General features: G+C 30.6%; 10 protein-coding genes, 1 non-coding gene and 1 pseudogene across 11 annotated transcripts in view, besides 1 other annotated feature; 9 read left to right on the top strand and 3 right to left on the bottom strand. All coding sequences in view use genetic code 11, as the record gives it.

Annotated features, from left to right (window-relative positions):
• ycf1 (hypothetical chloroplast RF19) overlaps nucleotides 1-3,291 on the top strand; it is a 5,632-nt pseudogene extending 2,341 nt beyond the window's left edge.
• Nucleotides 1-15,000: part of a sequence feature (small single copy region (SSC)) that runs on past both edges of the window.
• On the top strand, nucleotides 3,727-4,002 carry rps15 (ribosomal protein S15). Its single transcript has one exon. It carries the CDS (start codon nucleotides 3,727-3,729, stop codon nucleotides 4,000-4,002), a length of 276 nt encoding a protein of 91 aa, YP_003934014.1.
• On the top strand, nucleotides 4,109-5,290 carry ndhH (NADH-plastoquinone oxidoreductase subunit 7). The gene has a single exon. The coding sequence runs from the start codon at nucleotides 4,109-4,111 to the stop codon at nucleotides 5,288-5,290; it is 1,182 nt and encodes a 393-aa protein (YP_003934013.1).
• On the top strand, nucleotides 7,544-8,047 carry ndhI (NADH-plastoquinone oxidoreductase subunit I). The gene has a single exon. It carries the CDS (start codon nucleotides 7,544-7,546, stop codon nucleotides 8,045-8,047), a length of 504 nt encoding a protein of 167 aa, YP_003934012.1.
• On the top strand, nucleotides 8,449-8,979 carry ndhG (NADH-plastoquinone oxidoreductase subunit 6). The gene has a single exon. It carries the CDS (start codon nucleotides 8,449-8,451, stop codon nucleotides 8,977-8,979), a length of 531 nt encoding a protein of 176 aa, YP_003934011.1.
• ndhE (NADH-plastoquinone oxidoreductase subunit 4L) lies at nucleotides 9,216-9,521 on the top strand. The gene has a single exon. The coding sequence runs from the start codon at nucleotides 9,216-9,218 to the stop codon at nucleotides 9,519-9,521; it is 306 nt and encodes a 101-aa protein (YP_003934010.1).
• On the top strand, nucleotides 9,787-10,032 carry psaC (photosystem I subunit VII). Its single transcript has one exon. The coding sequence runs from the start codon at nucleotides 9,787-9,789 to the stop codon at nucleotides 10,030-10,032; it is 246 nt and encodes an 81-aa protein (YP_003934009.1).
• Nucleotides 10,181-11,683, top strand: ndhD (NADH-plastoquinone oxidoreductase subunit 4; the record flags this gene model as incomplete). Its single annotated transcript has 1 exon — nucleotides 10,181-11,683. A coding segment is annotated over one exon (1,503 nt), but the record flags the coding sequence as incomplete, so codon positions are not given.
• ccsA (cytochrome c heme attachment protein) lies at nucleotides 12,002-12,961 on the bottom strand. Its single transcript has one exon. It carries the CDS (start codon nucleotides 12,959-12,961, stop codon nucleotides 12,002-12,004), a length of 960 nt encoding a protein of 319 aa, YP_003934007.1.
• On the bottom strand, nucleotides 13,070-13,149 carry trnL-UAG. Its single transcript has one exon. It is a non-coding gene; the product is annotated as a tRNA-Leu (tRNA).
• rpl32 (ribosomal protein L32) lies at nucleotides 13,730-13,903 on the bottom strand. Its single transcript has one exon. It carries the CDS (start codon nucleotides 13,901-13,903, stop codon nucleotides 13,730-13,732), a length of 174 nt encoding a protein of 57 aa, YP_003934006.1.
• ndhF (NADH-plastoquinone oxidoreductase subunit 5) overlaps nucleotides 14,822-15,000 on the top strand; it is a gene marked incomplete at its 3' end in the record, with an annotated part of 2,206 nt that continues 2,027 nt past the window's right edge. Inside the window, exon 1 of the mRNA in view lies at nucleotides 14,822-15,000. This exon is cut by the window's right edge and continues 2,027 nt beyond it. Within this exon, the coding sequence (YP_003934005.1) occupies nucleotides 14,822-15,000 (179 nt within the window).

Genomic DNA, 15,000 nt, shown 5'->3' with positions numbered 1-15,000 from the left:
AGAATACAAAAGACAAGAGAAAGCACGAATAGAAATAGCCCAAACCTGGGATAGAGTTTTATTTGCTCAAGCAATAAGAGGATCCCTATTAGTAACCCAATCTTTTCTTAGAAAATATATTCTATTCCCTTCAGTGATAATAGCTAAAAATATAGCCCGTATATTATTATTTCAATTTCCCGAGTGGTCTGAGGACTTAAAAGATTGGAATAGAGAAATGCATGTTAAATGCACCTATAATGGTGTTCAATTATCAGAAACCGAATTTCCAAAAAATTGGTTGACAGACGGTATTCAGATAAAGATCCTATTTCCTTTTTACCTTAAACCTTGGCACAGATCTAAGGTGCCACCTCGCCAGAAAGATCGGCTGAGAAATAAAGAGCAAAAAAACGATTTTTGTTTTTTAACAGTTTGGGGAATGGAAACGGAAGTTCCTTTTGGTTCTCCCAGAAAACAACGTTCATTTTTTGAACCCATTTTTAAAGAACTCAGAAAAAAAATTATAAAATTACAAAAGAATCCTTTTTTAGTTATACAGGTTTTAAAAGAAAGAAGAAATCTTTTTTTAAACCTTTCAAAAGAAAGAAAAAAATCGGTCATGAAAACCATTCTATTTTTAAAAGGAATAATAAAAGAACTTTCCAAAAGAAACCCAATTCAATTATTTGGATTAAGAAAAATAGATGAATTGAGTGAAACTAAAAAAGAAAAAAATGGGGTAATCAGTAATGGGATGATTAATGAATCGTCCATTCAAATTCGATTTATGGATTTGACAGATTCTTCATTGACAGAAAAAAAAATGAAAGATCTGGATGATAGAACCAGCACAATCAGGAATCAAATAGAAAAAATTACAAAAGATAATAAAAAAGGATTTTTAACTCCGGAAATCAATATAAATATTAGTTCTAATAAAATAAGTTATCCTACTAAACTATTAGCATCAATAAAAAATATTTGGCAGAAATTAAAGAAATTCAAAAGAATAAATGTTCGATTAATCCGTAAATCATATTCTTTTTTCAAATTTTTAATTGAAAGGATATACATAAATATACTTATCTGTATCATTAATAGTCCGAGGATCACTACACAACTTTTTTTTGATAATTCAACAAAAATGATCGATAAATACATTTACAATAATGAAACAAATAAAGAAAAAATAGCTAAAACAAATAAAAATACAATTCGTTTTATTTGGACTAAAAAAAAATCAATTTCTGATATTAGTAAAAAAAATTCAAAGATTTTATTATCCTCCTTCTCACAAGCATATGTATTTTACCAATTATATCAAACGCAATTTTGTAATTTGTATAAGTTAAGATATGTCCTTCAATATCACGGAACATCTTTTTTTCTTAAGAATGAAATAAAGGATTATTTTGAAACACAAGGAATTTTTTATCCTGAATTAAAACATAAAAATATTTTGAATTCGGAAATGATTCAATGGAAAAACTGGTTAAGGGGTCATTATCAATATGATTTATCTCCGATTAGATGGTATCGATTAGTACCACACAAATGGCGAAATAGATTCAATCAAACACGTATAGTGCAAAATAAAGATTTAAACAAAAGGCATTCAGATGAAAAAGATCGATTAATATTAATTAATTACAAAAAATTAAATGATTTTGAATTAAATTCATTATCAAATTCAAAATATAACCTTCAAAAATACTATGGATATGACCTTTTCTCATATAAATCGATTAATTATGAAAATAAGAAGGATTCACATATTTATGTATCACCATTACGTTTAAATAATAAACAAGAGATTTCTTATAATTACAACAAGATATATAAAAAAGGTAAATTAATTAATATGCCAGGAGGTATTATCCCTATTAATTTAGAAGATGATGATATTCTCAATCTAGATAAATTTACAGATAGAAAATATTTGGATTGGAGAATTTTCGATTTTTGTCTTCGAAATAAAGTCAATATTGAGTCCTGGATTGATATCGATACCAATGGTAATAAAAATACTAAGACTGGGTTTAATAATTATCAAATAATTGATAAAATGGATCAAAAAGGTATTTTTTTTCTTAAAATTTCCCAAAATGGAGGAATTATGGCATCCAACAAAAAAAAGATCTTTTTGATTGGATGGCAATGAATGAAGAAATACTAAGTCGTCCCATATCAAATCGAAACCTTTGGTTCTTTCCAGAATTTGTGATCCTTTATAATACATATATTATGAAACCGTGGATCATACCAATCCAACTACTTCTTTTAAATTTTTATGAAAATGTTAGTGAAAATAAAAACATCACTAGAAAGAACAAAAGGGATCTTTTTCTATTTTCGAATGAAAAAAAATCGATTGAATTAGAGAATCGAAATCAAGAAGAAAAAGAATCCGCAATTCGAGATAATCTTGAATCAGATGCACAAAATCAAGCGAATCTTGGATCACTTTTCTCAAACCAAGAAAAAGATATTGGAGAAGATTATGCAAGCTCCGATATGAAAAAACGTAGAAAGAAAAAAGAATATAAGAGCAACACGGAAGTAGAGCTTGATTTTTTCCTAAAAAGGTATTTACGTTTTCAATTGAGATGGGATGATTCTTTAAATCAAAGAATGATCAATAATATCAAAATATATTGTCTCCTACTTAGACTAATAAATCCAAGAGAAATTGCTATATCCTCTATTCAAAGGGGAGAATTGAGTTTAGATATTTTGATTACTCAAAAGGATTTAACTCTTACAGAATTAATGAAAAAAGGTATATTAATTATCGAACCAATTCGTTTGTCTATAAAAAATGATGGACAATTGATTATGTATCAAAGTCTAAATATTTCATTGTTTCATAAGAGTAAGCCCAAAATTAATCAAATATACCGAGAAAAAAGCTATGTTGCTAAGATTAATTTGGATAAATCCATTGCAAGACATCCAAAAATGGCTGAAAATAGATACAAAAATGATTATGATTTGTTGTTTGTTCCCGAAAAGGTTTTATCCACTAAAAGACGTCGAGAATTAAGAATTCGAATTTGTTTCAATTCGAGGAAGAGAAATGGTATTCATAAAAATCCAGTATTTTGCAACAACGTAAAAAACTGGGGTGAATTTTTGGATAAAAGAAAACATTTTGATAAAAAGAAACTAATTAAATTAAAGTTCTTTCTTTGGCCTAATTATCGATTAGAAGATTTATCTTGTATGAATCGATATTCGTTTGATACCAATAATGGGGGCCGCTTCACTATGATAAGGATACATATGTATCCACGATTGAAAATTTGTTAATTATGCGTTTTTCATATATATTCTGTACCATATATGTATGGTATATGAAAAAAGGAGTTGCACCTATGTATTGTCTTACCTTCCAGTCTGATACATGAATACTAATTCAATGCATTTCTCAATATCCAATAGATCTATAAATGATTAACGGAATCTTCTTATTTTTTCTTTTTTTATTTATTATTAGATTTCGATCCAAAATTGTTTCTCTTTTCTAAATGTAGAAATATATCACCCTTTCCTATTCCTATACGAATTTTCCTATTCCTATACGAATAAAATTGAAAAGAAAATTGGATTGATTCATTTTATTTGATAAAATTAGGAGTTCATAAAGAAATTAAGATTATTGTGTATACCAAATTAAAATGACTAGCATTATTCTTACTGATCAGTAAAATCCATTAAAAAAAAAGAGGATAGAAAATCCGTTTTATGGTAAAAAATTCATTCATCTCAGTTATTTCACAAGAAGAAGAAAAAGAAGAAAACAGGGGGTCCATTGAATTTCAAGTATTTCGTTTCACCAATAAGATACGAAGACTGACTTCACATTTGGAATTGCACCGAAAAGATTATTTATCTCAGAGAGGTTTACGTAAAATCCTGGGAAAACGCCAACGACTGCTGTCTTATTTGTCAAAGAAAAATAGAATACGTTATAAAGAATTAATTAGTCAGCTGGATATTCGGGAGTCAAAAACTCGTTAAGTGAAAAAGGAATTTGAATTATTTTATTTTTTTATTCGATCTTGAATTTTAATGAACTTGTTTTCATTTTCAGCAATTCATGAAAGAATGAATCGAGGAATAACCTATGAATGTAACAACTACAAGAAAAGACCTCATGATAGTCAATATGGGACCTCACCACCCATCAATGCATGGTGTTCTTCGGCTCATCCTTACTCTAGATGGTGAAGATGTTATTGATTGTGAACCAATATTAGGTTATTTACACAGAGGAATGGAAAAAATTGCGGAAAATCGAACAGTTATACAATATCTACCTTATGTAACACGTTGGGATTATTTAGCTACTATGTTCACAGAAGCAATAACCGTAAATGGACCAGAACAGTTGGGAAATATTCAAGTACCTAAAAGAGCCAGTTATATCAGAGTAATTATGTTAGAGTTGAGTCGTATAGCTTCTCATCTGTTATGGCTTGGCCCCTTTATGGCAGATATTGGTGCACAGACCCCTTTTTTCTATATTTTCAGAGAAAGAGAATTAGTATATGATCTATTCGAAGCTGCCACCGGTATGAGAATGATGCATAATTATTTTCGTATCGGAGGAGTAGCGGCCGATCTACCTTATGGATGGATAGATAAATGTTTGGATTTCTGTGATTATTTTTTAACAGCGGTTTCTGAATATCAAAAACTTATTACGCGAAATCCTATTTTTTTAGAACGAGTTGAGGGAGTAGGCATTATTGGTCCAGAAGAAGCAATAAATTGGGGTTTATCGGGACCAATGCTACGAGCTTCCGGAATCCAATGGGATCTTCGTAAAGTTGATCATTATGAATGTTACGACGAATTGGATTGGGAAATCCATTGGCAAAAAGAAGGAGATTCATTAGCTCGCTATTTAGTCCGAATCGGTGAAATGAGGGAATCTATAAAAATTATTCAACAAGCTCTGGAAGGAATTCCAGGGGGGCCCTATGAGAATTTAGAAACCCGGTGCTTTGCTAGAGAAAGGGATCCGGAATGGAATGATTTTGAATATCGATTCATTAGTAAAAAACCTTCTCCTACTTTTGAATTGCCGAAGCAAGAACTTTATGTAAGAGTTGAAGCCCCAAAGGGAGAATTGGGAATTTTTTTAATAGGAGATCAGAGTGGTTTTCCTTGGAGGTGGAAAATTCGTCCACCTGGTTTTATCAATTTGCAAATTCTTCCTCAGTTAGTTAAAAGAATGAAATTGGCCGATATTATGACAATACTAGGTAGCATAGATATCATTATGGGAGAAGTTGATCGTTAAAATGATAATTGATACAACAGAAGTACAAGATCTAAATTCTTTTTCTAGATTGGAATCTTTAAAAGAAGTCTATGGAATCATAGGGATGGTTTTACCTATTTTGACTCTTGTATTAGGAATCACAATAGGTGTACTCGTAATTGTGTGGTTAGAAAGAGAAATATCCGCAGGAATACAACAACGTATTGGTCCCGAATACGCCGGTCCTTTGGGAATTCTTCAAGCTTTAGCAGATGGGACAAAACTTATTTTCAAAGAGAATCTTTTTCCATCTCGAGGAGATACTCGTTTATTCAGTATAGGACCATCCATAGCAGTTATATCCATTTTACTAAGTTATTCAGTAATTCCTTTTAGTTATCACCTTGTTTTATCTGATCTCAATATCGGTGTTTTTTTATGGATTGCCATTTCCAGTATTGCTCCCATTGGACTTCTTATGTCAGGATATGGATCAAATAATAAATATTCTTTTTTAGGTGGTCTACGAGCCGCTGCTCAATCGATTAGTTATGAAATACCATTAACTCTTTGTGTGTTATCAATATCTCTACGTGCGATTCGTTAAAACAGAAACTTTTCTTTTCTTTATTCCTTTTTTTTTTCGAAAAGAAATTGAATAGATATCTCCTTTTTTTATTCATCATTCAGTTTGATGACCTAAATCAGATAGTTGTATGAGTGAAAGAAAACAGCTTAGAAATTAGCAGTAAAAAAATGGAGTCTCATTTCCTACGTACAAGAAAAAAAAAGTAAATATAAGCAAGACTTTTACCCCAAGATTGGTTGATTAGTCATCCTGGCTTGAAGCGGGCTCAACTCAAAAGATCAACCGTATAGAGTTTTCACTCTGGTTTCTATGTATTACCCTAACGGGTGATTGAGCAAAAATCAGTGGATGGTTAGGAACACCAAAATACATAAAGGATTAGTAATGGAGATTTTTTATGTAAATTATCCAAAAATAATTTTTACATAAGATAAAAAGAATAATAATTGGGACTTTAAGTTAGTAGAAATGATCAAGTAGTACTACCCACAATTCCGATTCAGAGTATGCTCCTATCCACAGATTCAAAAATGACTATCAGGAACGAAATAATCCTTTTTTTGAAACCCCCCTTTTTCAGAAAGAAGAATAGGAACGAAAAAAAAAAGATCTTTTTCTTCTTTCCTATATTCATAGGGATAACGTGGTATTTTTCAGGAACTAATGTATAATTTTTTTTTCGTAATCAAAAAGAATGGGTTGAAATATCTATTAATATTTCTAGAAAGAGTATTTTATTGAAGGATTAAGTTATTACTCAACAAAGAAAAATTCAAATTATTAAAGGATGAGATCAATTCAGAAGTGCTTTTTTAGTTATTATAGCAGACAGAATTCCATTGGTCTAATTCAGGACCTTCCGATAGGTTTTGACTCTATCTATATAGAATAGATATTTAATTTCCAATCGATATTATAGTATTATACTACAAACATATCAATATAAATAATATCAATTCGGTCCTTAGATTTATTGATGGCCCTCGAGGAGCCGTATGAGGTGAAAATCTCACGTACGGTTCTGAAATAGCGATGGGAACAGTGATGTTATCATCGACTATGATTATCTAACAGTTCAAGTACAGTTGATATAGTTGAGGCCCAGTCCAAATATGGTTTTTGGGGATGGAATTTGTGGCGTCAACCTATAGGGTTTTTCATTTTTCTAATTTCTTCCCTAGCAGAATGTGAGAGATTACCTTTCGATTTACCAGAAGCAGAGGAAGAATTAGTAGCAGGTTATCAAACCGAATATTCGGGTATCAAATTTGGGTTATTTTATGTTGCTTCCTATCTAAATCTATTAGTTTCTTCGTTATTTGTAACAGTTCTTTACTTAGGGGGTTGGAATATCTCTATTCCTTACATATTCGTTCCTGAGCTATTTGAAATAAATAAAGTAGGTAGAGTCTTTGGAACGACAATTGGTATTTTTATTACATTAGCTAAAACTTATTTCTTCTTGTTTATTTCTATCACAACAAGATGGACTTTACCTAGACTAAGAATAGACCAATTATTAAATCTTGGATGGAAATTTCTTTTACCCATTTCTCTCGGTAATCTATTATTAACAACTTCTTTCCAACTCCTTTCATTGTAAAGGAAAGAAAAAGGACTAGGATATTCTCGATTTACGACTTCTCTCAAATATCAAACAAGAGAAAGAAACAAACATAAAATTATTCATAGATCTTTACGATATGTTCCCTATGGTAACTGGGTTCATGAATTACGGTCAACAAACAGTACGAGCTGCAAGGTACATTGGTCAAGGGTTCATGATTACCTTATCTCACGCAAATCGTTTACCTGTAACTATTCAATATCCTTATGAAAAATTAATTACATCTGAGCGTTTCCGCGGCCGAATCCATTTTGAATTTGATAAATGCATTGCTTGTGAAGTATGTGTTCGTGTATGTCCTATAGATCTACCTGTTGTTGATTGGAAATTGGAAACTGGTATACGAAAGAAACGCTTGCTTAATTACAGTATTGATTTCGGAATTTGTATTTTTTGTGGTAACTGTGTTGAGTATTGTCCAACAAATTGTTTATCAATGACTGAAGAATATGAACTTTCTACTTATGATCGTCACGAATTGAATTATAATCAAATCGCATTGGGTCGTTTACCAATGTCAGTAATTAACGATTATACAATTCGAACAATTTCGAATTCGCCTCAAATAATAATAAAATAAAAAAATGTGAAAACCCTTTGATTTTTGATTAAAGAGGAATCTCCACCAATTAGTAGGGTTCAATTTGATCTAATCTACAGGAATGAGTTCTTTATTTTTTTTTGTTGGTCAATAACTAAAAATTCCAATTAACTGTTGATTAGTTGGTAAAAAGTACGATTAAAGTTAGATTGAAAATTGAATCTAATAATATAATTTCAGTTTTGAGCTAAATTACCCTTTTTCCATTTTTTGGGTAAAGAGAAAACCATATTATATTGGTCCACTAATTGGACCTAGACCCATTTTTAATCCATTCGATTTGAATTAAATGCAATTAGGAGCATATCCTAAAAAAATTCCTTGTCGAGTCAATAAAATCATGAAAAACATTTCAATTTATTTTTCTTTTACATATAATAATGGATTTGCCTGGACCAATACATGATTTTCTTTTAGTTTTTCTGGGATCAGGTCTTATATTAGGAAGTCTAGGGGTGGTATTACTTACCAATCCAATTTATTCTGCCTTTTCCTTGGGATTGGTTCTTGTTTGTATATCCTTATTTTATATTCTATCAAACTCCCATTTTGTAGCGGCTGCGCAGCTCCTTATTTATGTAGGAGCTATAAACGTTTTAATTCTATTTGCTGTGATGTTCATGAATGGTTCAGAATATTACAAAGATTTGAATCTTTGGACTGTTGGAGATGGGATTACTTCGTTGGTTTGTACAAGTATTTTGGTTTCACTAATGACTACTATTTTAGATACGTCTTGGTACGGGATTATCTGGACGACAAAGTCAAACCAGATTATCGAGCAAGATTTGATAGGTAATAGTCAACAAATTGGAATTCATTTATCAACAGATTTTTTTCTTCCATTTGAACTCATTTCCATAATTCTTTTAGTTGCTTTGATAGGTGCAATTGCTGTTGCTCGTCAATGAGAAATCTTTATAACTATTACTAGCAATCAAAATTCAACTTTGTTTTCTGTTATCAAATCCATTTTTCTTCAAAAATATTTGAAAACTGTTCATGTATAAAATAGAAATTCTTTATTTTGATCCATTACCAAATATCAATCTATTCCTTTGTTTTGTACTTGTTATATTATAGTCAATTGAATACGTTGAATTCTTGTTCATATTGAAATGAATCCAAATTAATAAGGAGCTGGTCAATGATACTCGAACATGTACTTGTTTTGAGTGCCTATTTATTTTCTATTGGTATCTATGGATTGATCACGAGTCGAAATATGGTTAGGGCCCTTATGTGTCTTGAACTTATCCTCAATGCGGTTAATATAAATTTTGTAACATTTTCAGATTTTTTTGATAGTCGACAATTAAAAGGAGATATTTTCTCCATTTTTGTTATAGCTATTGCAGCCGCTGAAGCAGCTATTGGGTTAGCTATTGTTTCGTCAATTTATCGTAACAGAAAATCAACTCGTATCAATCAATCGAATTTGTTGAATAAATGAATAAATAAGTAGTATTAATTAATTATATATTATTAATTATAGAAATTAGAATATTCATCAATTCAAATTAGTATGTATAATACGTAGGTTTGAGAAAAACGTAAAAAATCAAAGTATCTTGGGCCAATCTCATGACTCGATCCGGAATTAGATTGATTAGAAAAATTATGGTAAAATCCATTGATTCATCTAGTGTCTAAATATATGATCCATTTACAAGTTTACTAGATCGAAAATTGATGACATTCAAAAACTTATAGATCCGATGTCACATTCAGTAAAGATTTATGATACATGTATAGGATGTACTCAATGTGTGCGAGCCTGCCCAACAGATGTATTAGAAATGATACCGTGGGATGGATGTAAAGCTAAGCAAATTGCTTCTGCTCCAAGAACAGAGGACTGTGTCGGTTGTAAGAGATGTGAATCCGCCTGTCCAACGGATTTTTTGAGCGTTCGAGTTTATTTATGGCATGAAACAACTCGAAGCATGGGTCTAGCGTATTAATACGTTCCAGAAAAAACCACGTAAATACATTTTGAATACAATTGATTTTTTTTTACCGACAAAAACCCGTGCTCAAAATAGATAATATATTATTCTTTTTTCTTCATTGAGTACGGGTTTTTTTGTCCAAGTGTATCTTGTCTTTATCACGAATTATTTTCCTTGGTTAACAATAATTGTACTTTTGCCGATATTCGCAGGTTCTTTAATTTTCTTTCTACCTCATAGAGGAAATAAGGTAATAAGGTGGTATACTATATGCATATGCACTTTAGAGCTCCTTTTAACTACCTATACATTCTGTTATCATTTCCAATTGAACGATCCATTAACCCAATTAACAGAGGATTATAAATGGATTAATTTTTTTGATTTTTACTGGAGATTGGGAATAGATGGACTTTCTATAGGACCTATTTTACTGACGGGATTTATCACCACTTTAGCTACTTTAGCGGCTCGGCCAGTTACTCGAGATTCCCGATTATTCCATTTCCTGATGTTAGCAATGTACAGCGGTCAAATAGGATCATTTTCTTCTCGAGACCTTTTACTTTTTTTCATCATGTGGGAGTTAGAATTAATTCCCGTTTATCTACTTCTAGCGATGTGGGGGGGAAAGAAACGTCTGTATTCCGCTACAAAATTTATTTTGTACACTGCGGGAGGTTCCATTTTTCTATTAATAGGGGTTCTGGGTATTGGTTTATATGGTTCCAACGAACCAACATTAAATTTGGAAACATTAGCTAATCAATCGTATCCGGTGGCACTGGAAATAATACTCTATATTGGATTTCTTATTGCTTTTTCTGTTAAATTACCGATTATACCCTTACATACATGGTTACCAGACACCCATGGAGAGGCACATTATAGTACTTGTATGCTTCTAGCCGGAATTTTATTAAAAATGGGAGCATATGGGTTGGTTCGAATCAATATGGAATTATTACCTCATGCTCATTCTATATTTTCTCCCTGGTTGATTATAGTAGGCGCAATCCAAATAATCTATGCAGCTTTAACATCTCCTGGTCAACGTAATTTAAAAAAAAGAATAGCCTATTCCTCTGTATCTCATATGGGTTTCATAATTATTGGAATTGGCTCGATAACTGATACGGGACTCAATGGAGCCATTTTACAAATAATCTCTCATGGATTTATCGGCGCTGCTCTTTTTTTCTTGGCAGGAACGAGTTATGATCGAATACGTCTTGTTTATCTCGACGAAATGGGTGGAATGGCTATCCACCTTCCAAAAATATTCACAATGTTTAGTATCTTATCAATGGCTTCCCTTGCATTACCAGGTATGAGTGGTTTTCTTGCAGAATTGATAGTATTTTTTGGAATAATTACCAGCCACCAATATCTTTTAATGCCAAAAATACTAATTACTTTTGTAATGGCAATTGGAATGATATTAACTCCTATTTATTTATTATCTATGTTACGCCAAATGTTCTATGGATACAAGTTATTTAATGTTCCAAACTCTTATTTTTTGGATTTTGGGCCGCGAGAGTTATTTGTTTCCATCTCTATTCTTCTACCAATAATAGCTATTGGTATTTATCCAGATTTCGTTCTTTCACTATCTGTTGACAAAGTCGAAGCTATTATATCTAATTATTTTTATCAATAGTTTTCATCAATAAAAGAAAAAATAAAAAAGTAATCCTATTATTATTTTTAATATTGTTCGTTGTACAATGAAAAAAAAGTCTTTTTTCTCTTAAGTAAGTTAAGTAAAAAAAAATTGGAATTGTAAACAGATATTTTTGGTCTTTATGAGAACCTTTTGAATCAAGTATTGTAGTGATTCAAATGGTTCTCGACAGCCTACATGAAGTAGGAAGTTTTCTTATCTTGTATTCTTACTTATTTTTCTATTCTATTTCTATATAGGCTTGGCTTGTTCTATGTTTGTATTTGTCGGGATTTTTTTGAATTTTATTAGATCTTAATGTAAATTAAATGAACCATAACTATGTAATCCTATTCCTAATAAATTAACCCCAAAATAGCATATCCAAATTATAAGAAAGCCTATAGAAGCCACAATTGCGCAATTTAAACTTTCCCAATTTTTATTTGTTCGAGTATGTAAATAAATCGCAAATAGGGTCCAAGTAATAAATGCCCAAGTTTCCTTTGGGTCCCAATTCCAATATGACCCCCATGCCTCATTAGCCCATACTGCTCCCGAAAGAATACCTATGGTTAAAAAGAGAAACCCTAGACTAATAATACGATAACTCCACTGATCTAGTTGTTGAATCAGTTGAGCCCTGTAATAATTTCGAGAAGAACAAAAAGAAGTGGTTAGTAAAACATTGCTTCTTTCATTCATGTATTGGATCTCGACAAAGGAAAATGACTCATTTAAAAAATTGTTTTTTTTACTAAAAACCCTTATGGCTTTTCGCAATGTAATGACTAAGAGAGCTACTGATAATAATGATCCACATAAAAGAGCTGCGTAGCCCAATATCATCATACTTACATGCATCATTAACCATTGGGATTGGAGAGCAGGTACTACTATTTCGGATTGATGCATTTCAGTTAAAAGACTCGAAGTAGCAAAGCCTTGGGTAAAAATAGTACTTGGCGCGGTTATTGTGCTTAAATAATTTTTATGTTTTTTAAAATACGGAACCATATGAATAACGGAGAAACTCCATGAAAGAAAAATTAATGATTCATATAAATCACTTAACGGGAAATGTCCCGAATAAATCCAACGAGTGACTAATAAGCCTGTTATACAGAAAAAAGTAGCTATCATGCCTTTTTCTGACGAATCATATAGTCCTACGATTTCATCGACCGATAAGCTTATCAAAAAAATAGTAATTACTATTGAAATGATCGAAAAGGATATATGAGTTAATATATGTTCTAAGGTGGAAAATATCATAAATTTTTTTTTATTAAAATGAAAAAGTGGGGTAAACCAATTCTACGGAATTGAAATCAGGAATTGAATTTATTATAGGACTTATTCCATTTGTTTTAGAAGATGCCATGCCGCCACTCGGACTCGAACCGAGATGCTCTAGCACTGCTTCCTAAGAGCAGCGTGTCTACCGATTTCACCATAGCGGCGTACTCGAAATAATAATAATCTATTATTATTTAATCGTCGAGATTGAAGGAGTCAATTAAATTTTTTTTTTTCATTTTCATTCAAAGTGATGAGAAAAAACTCGTTTCGTTTCAATATGGATTGAAGCGTTCCCCATAAAAATCTTTATTATCATTTCATTTTTTAATTTTAAAATTCATTTCTCATTTATCTGATTTTATAAATCGAAGATGCACTTTTTTTATCAATGAACAAAAAAAGTCTTTTTATGGATCACAGTACAGTGTGACATTCAAAATTTTTTTATTTAACTATTTGTAGAGCTTTATATTAACCCTTAGGCCTTAGGTTGGTTTTTTGTCATGTAAAGAATTTTATTTAGGATTTCGAAAACTAATTCGATATTGGACTGAACTGAACATTTTGTCTAAGAAAAAACTTTTTTTGTAATTTTATTATTTATTATGATGATATGACAGATAATTGTACCGATGAGGAAAATAAGAATCCCCACCGGATAAAACATATTCAAAAAAAAGTGAAACCTTGTATCTTTTTTTTTTTAAAAAAAAAAAAGTACCATTTTCAGATTAAGATTAGTTAATCTAGTGTTTGACTATTTAATTGTCGTACAAAAAAACTTTTTGAATTCCCGGTAGAAAGAGACTTCGCTAAGGAAAAAGCTTTCAACGCTGCCCGATATACCTTCTTTTTCCAAATGTTTTTACGAATACGTTTTTTTGATATAGAAGTACTTTTTTTTGGAACTGCCATTAAAAATTTGAAAAAAAGTTATTCATTTCTCTAGTTGAATGTGAAAGACATCTATTGGTCAAACAATTCCATTTTTTCTTTTTTTTATATCTCTGTCTATTTTCGTCGTGCTATATTTATACATGTAACAAAATACACCGAAAAGTTCAAAAAAAACCAATCCTTACCTAACAAATTCCAAATTACTGAAATTACTTTAGTTTTTTATTAGTTGGTCAAACTCAAAAGAAAAGAACGAGTACACATTTTTTGGATTTCAAAATTTGAATTAAACTAGTAGTTAATCAAAGAATACATGATTTTCGAAAAGTTATCTTAGTAATTTCGTCTTTTCTTTTAATTCTATTTCTTCTCCCTGGTATTGAAAGAAAAGTGTGGGATATTCTAGCGTTTTCTACAAAGAAAAAAAATATCTTTTATTCGAATGGAGTATAATCAGTTCTATCATGAATTAGTTAATGATTATGAATAAATGAACTAATAAAAAAACGAGTTCTTTTTTTTATTGCGCCCGTTGGACCATCCTATTATTTCTATCAAAATAAAGTAATGTATTAACTACTCGATTTTGGTGTAATTATTTGCTCTATGCATATAAATTATCCTAATACGTAATAATAATTGAATTTTTTTCTTCATTTTCATAAATATTTTACTTAATATTCAATATTAATAAAATGAATTATTGTCTTATTTCATTTTAAATAGAAATAGTAACTTGATCATATTCATATCATTTGACCAATTCTAACTTCTTGATTTGAATATTTGAAATATTGGTTAAAGAAGAAAGATTCAGAATAATTAGGAATAGAAAATTCTATTTAAGTATTCCATATCTTGATTTTTTATTGAACCTATAAAAAGATATAAGAGCCGGTGAATTATAAAGAATTAATTAAAAAAAAAAGGTTTTTTATGGAATATACATATCAATATTCATGGATTATCCCCTTCATTCCACTTCCAGTTCCTATGTTAATAGGAGTGGGACTTCTACTTTTTCCAACGGCAACAAAAAATCTTCGCCGTATGTGGGCTTTTCCTAGTATTTTCTTGTTAAGTATAGTTATGATACTTTCGGTCTATCTATCTAT

Source organism: Eucalyptus grandis, chloroplast, assembly GCF_016545825.1.
Source record: "Eucalyptus grandis chloroplast, complete genome".
Lineage (NCBI taxonomy): Eukaryota > Viridiplantae > Streptophyta > Magnoliopsida > Myrtales > Myrtaceae > Eucalyptus > Eucalyptus grandis.
Note: the sequence above shows the minus strand (reverse complement) of the source record. Positions and strands in the feature narration are given on the sequence as shown.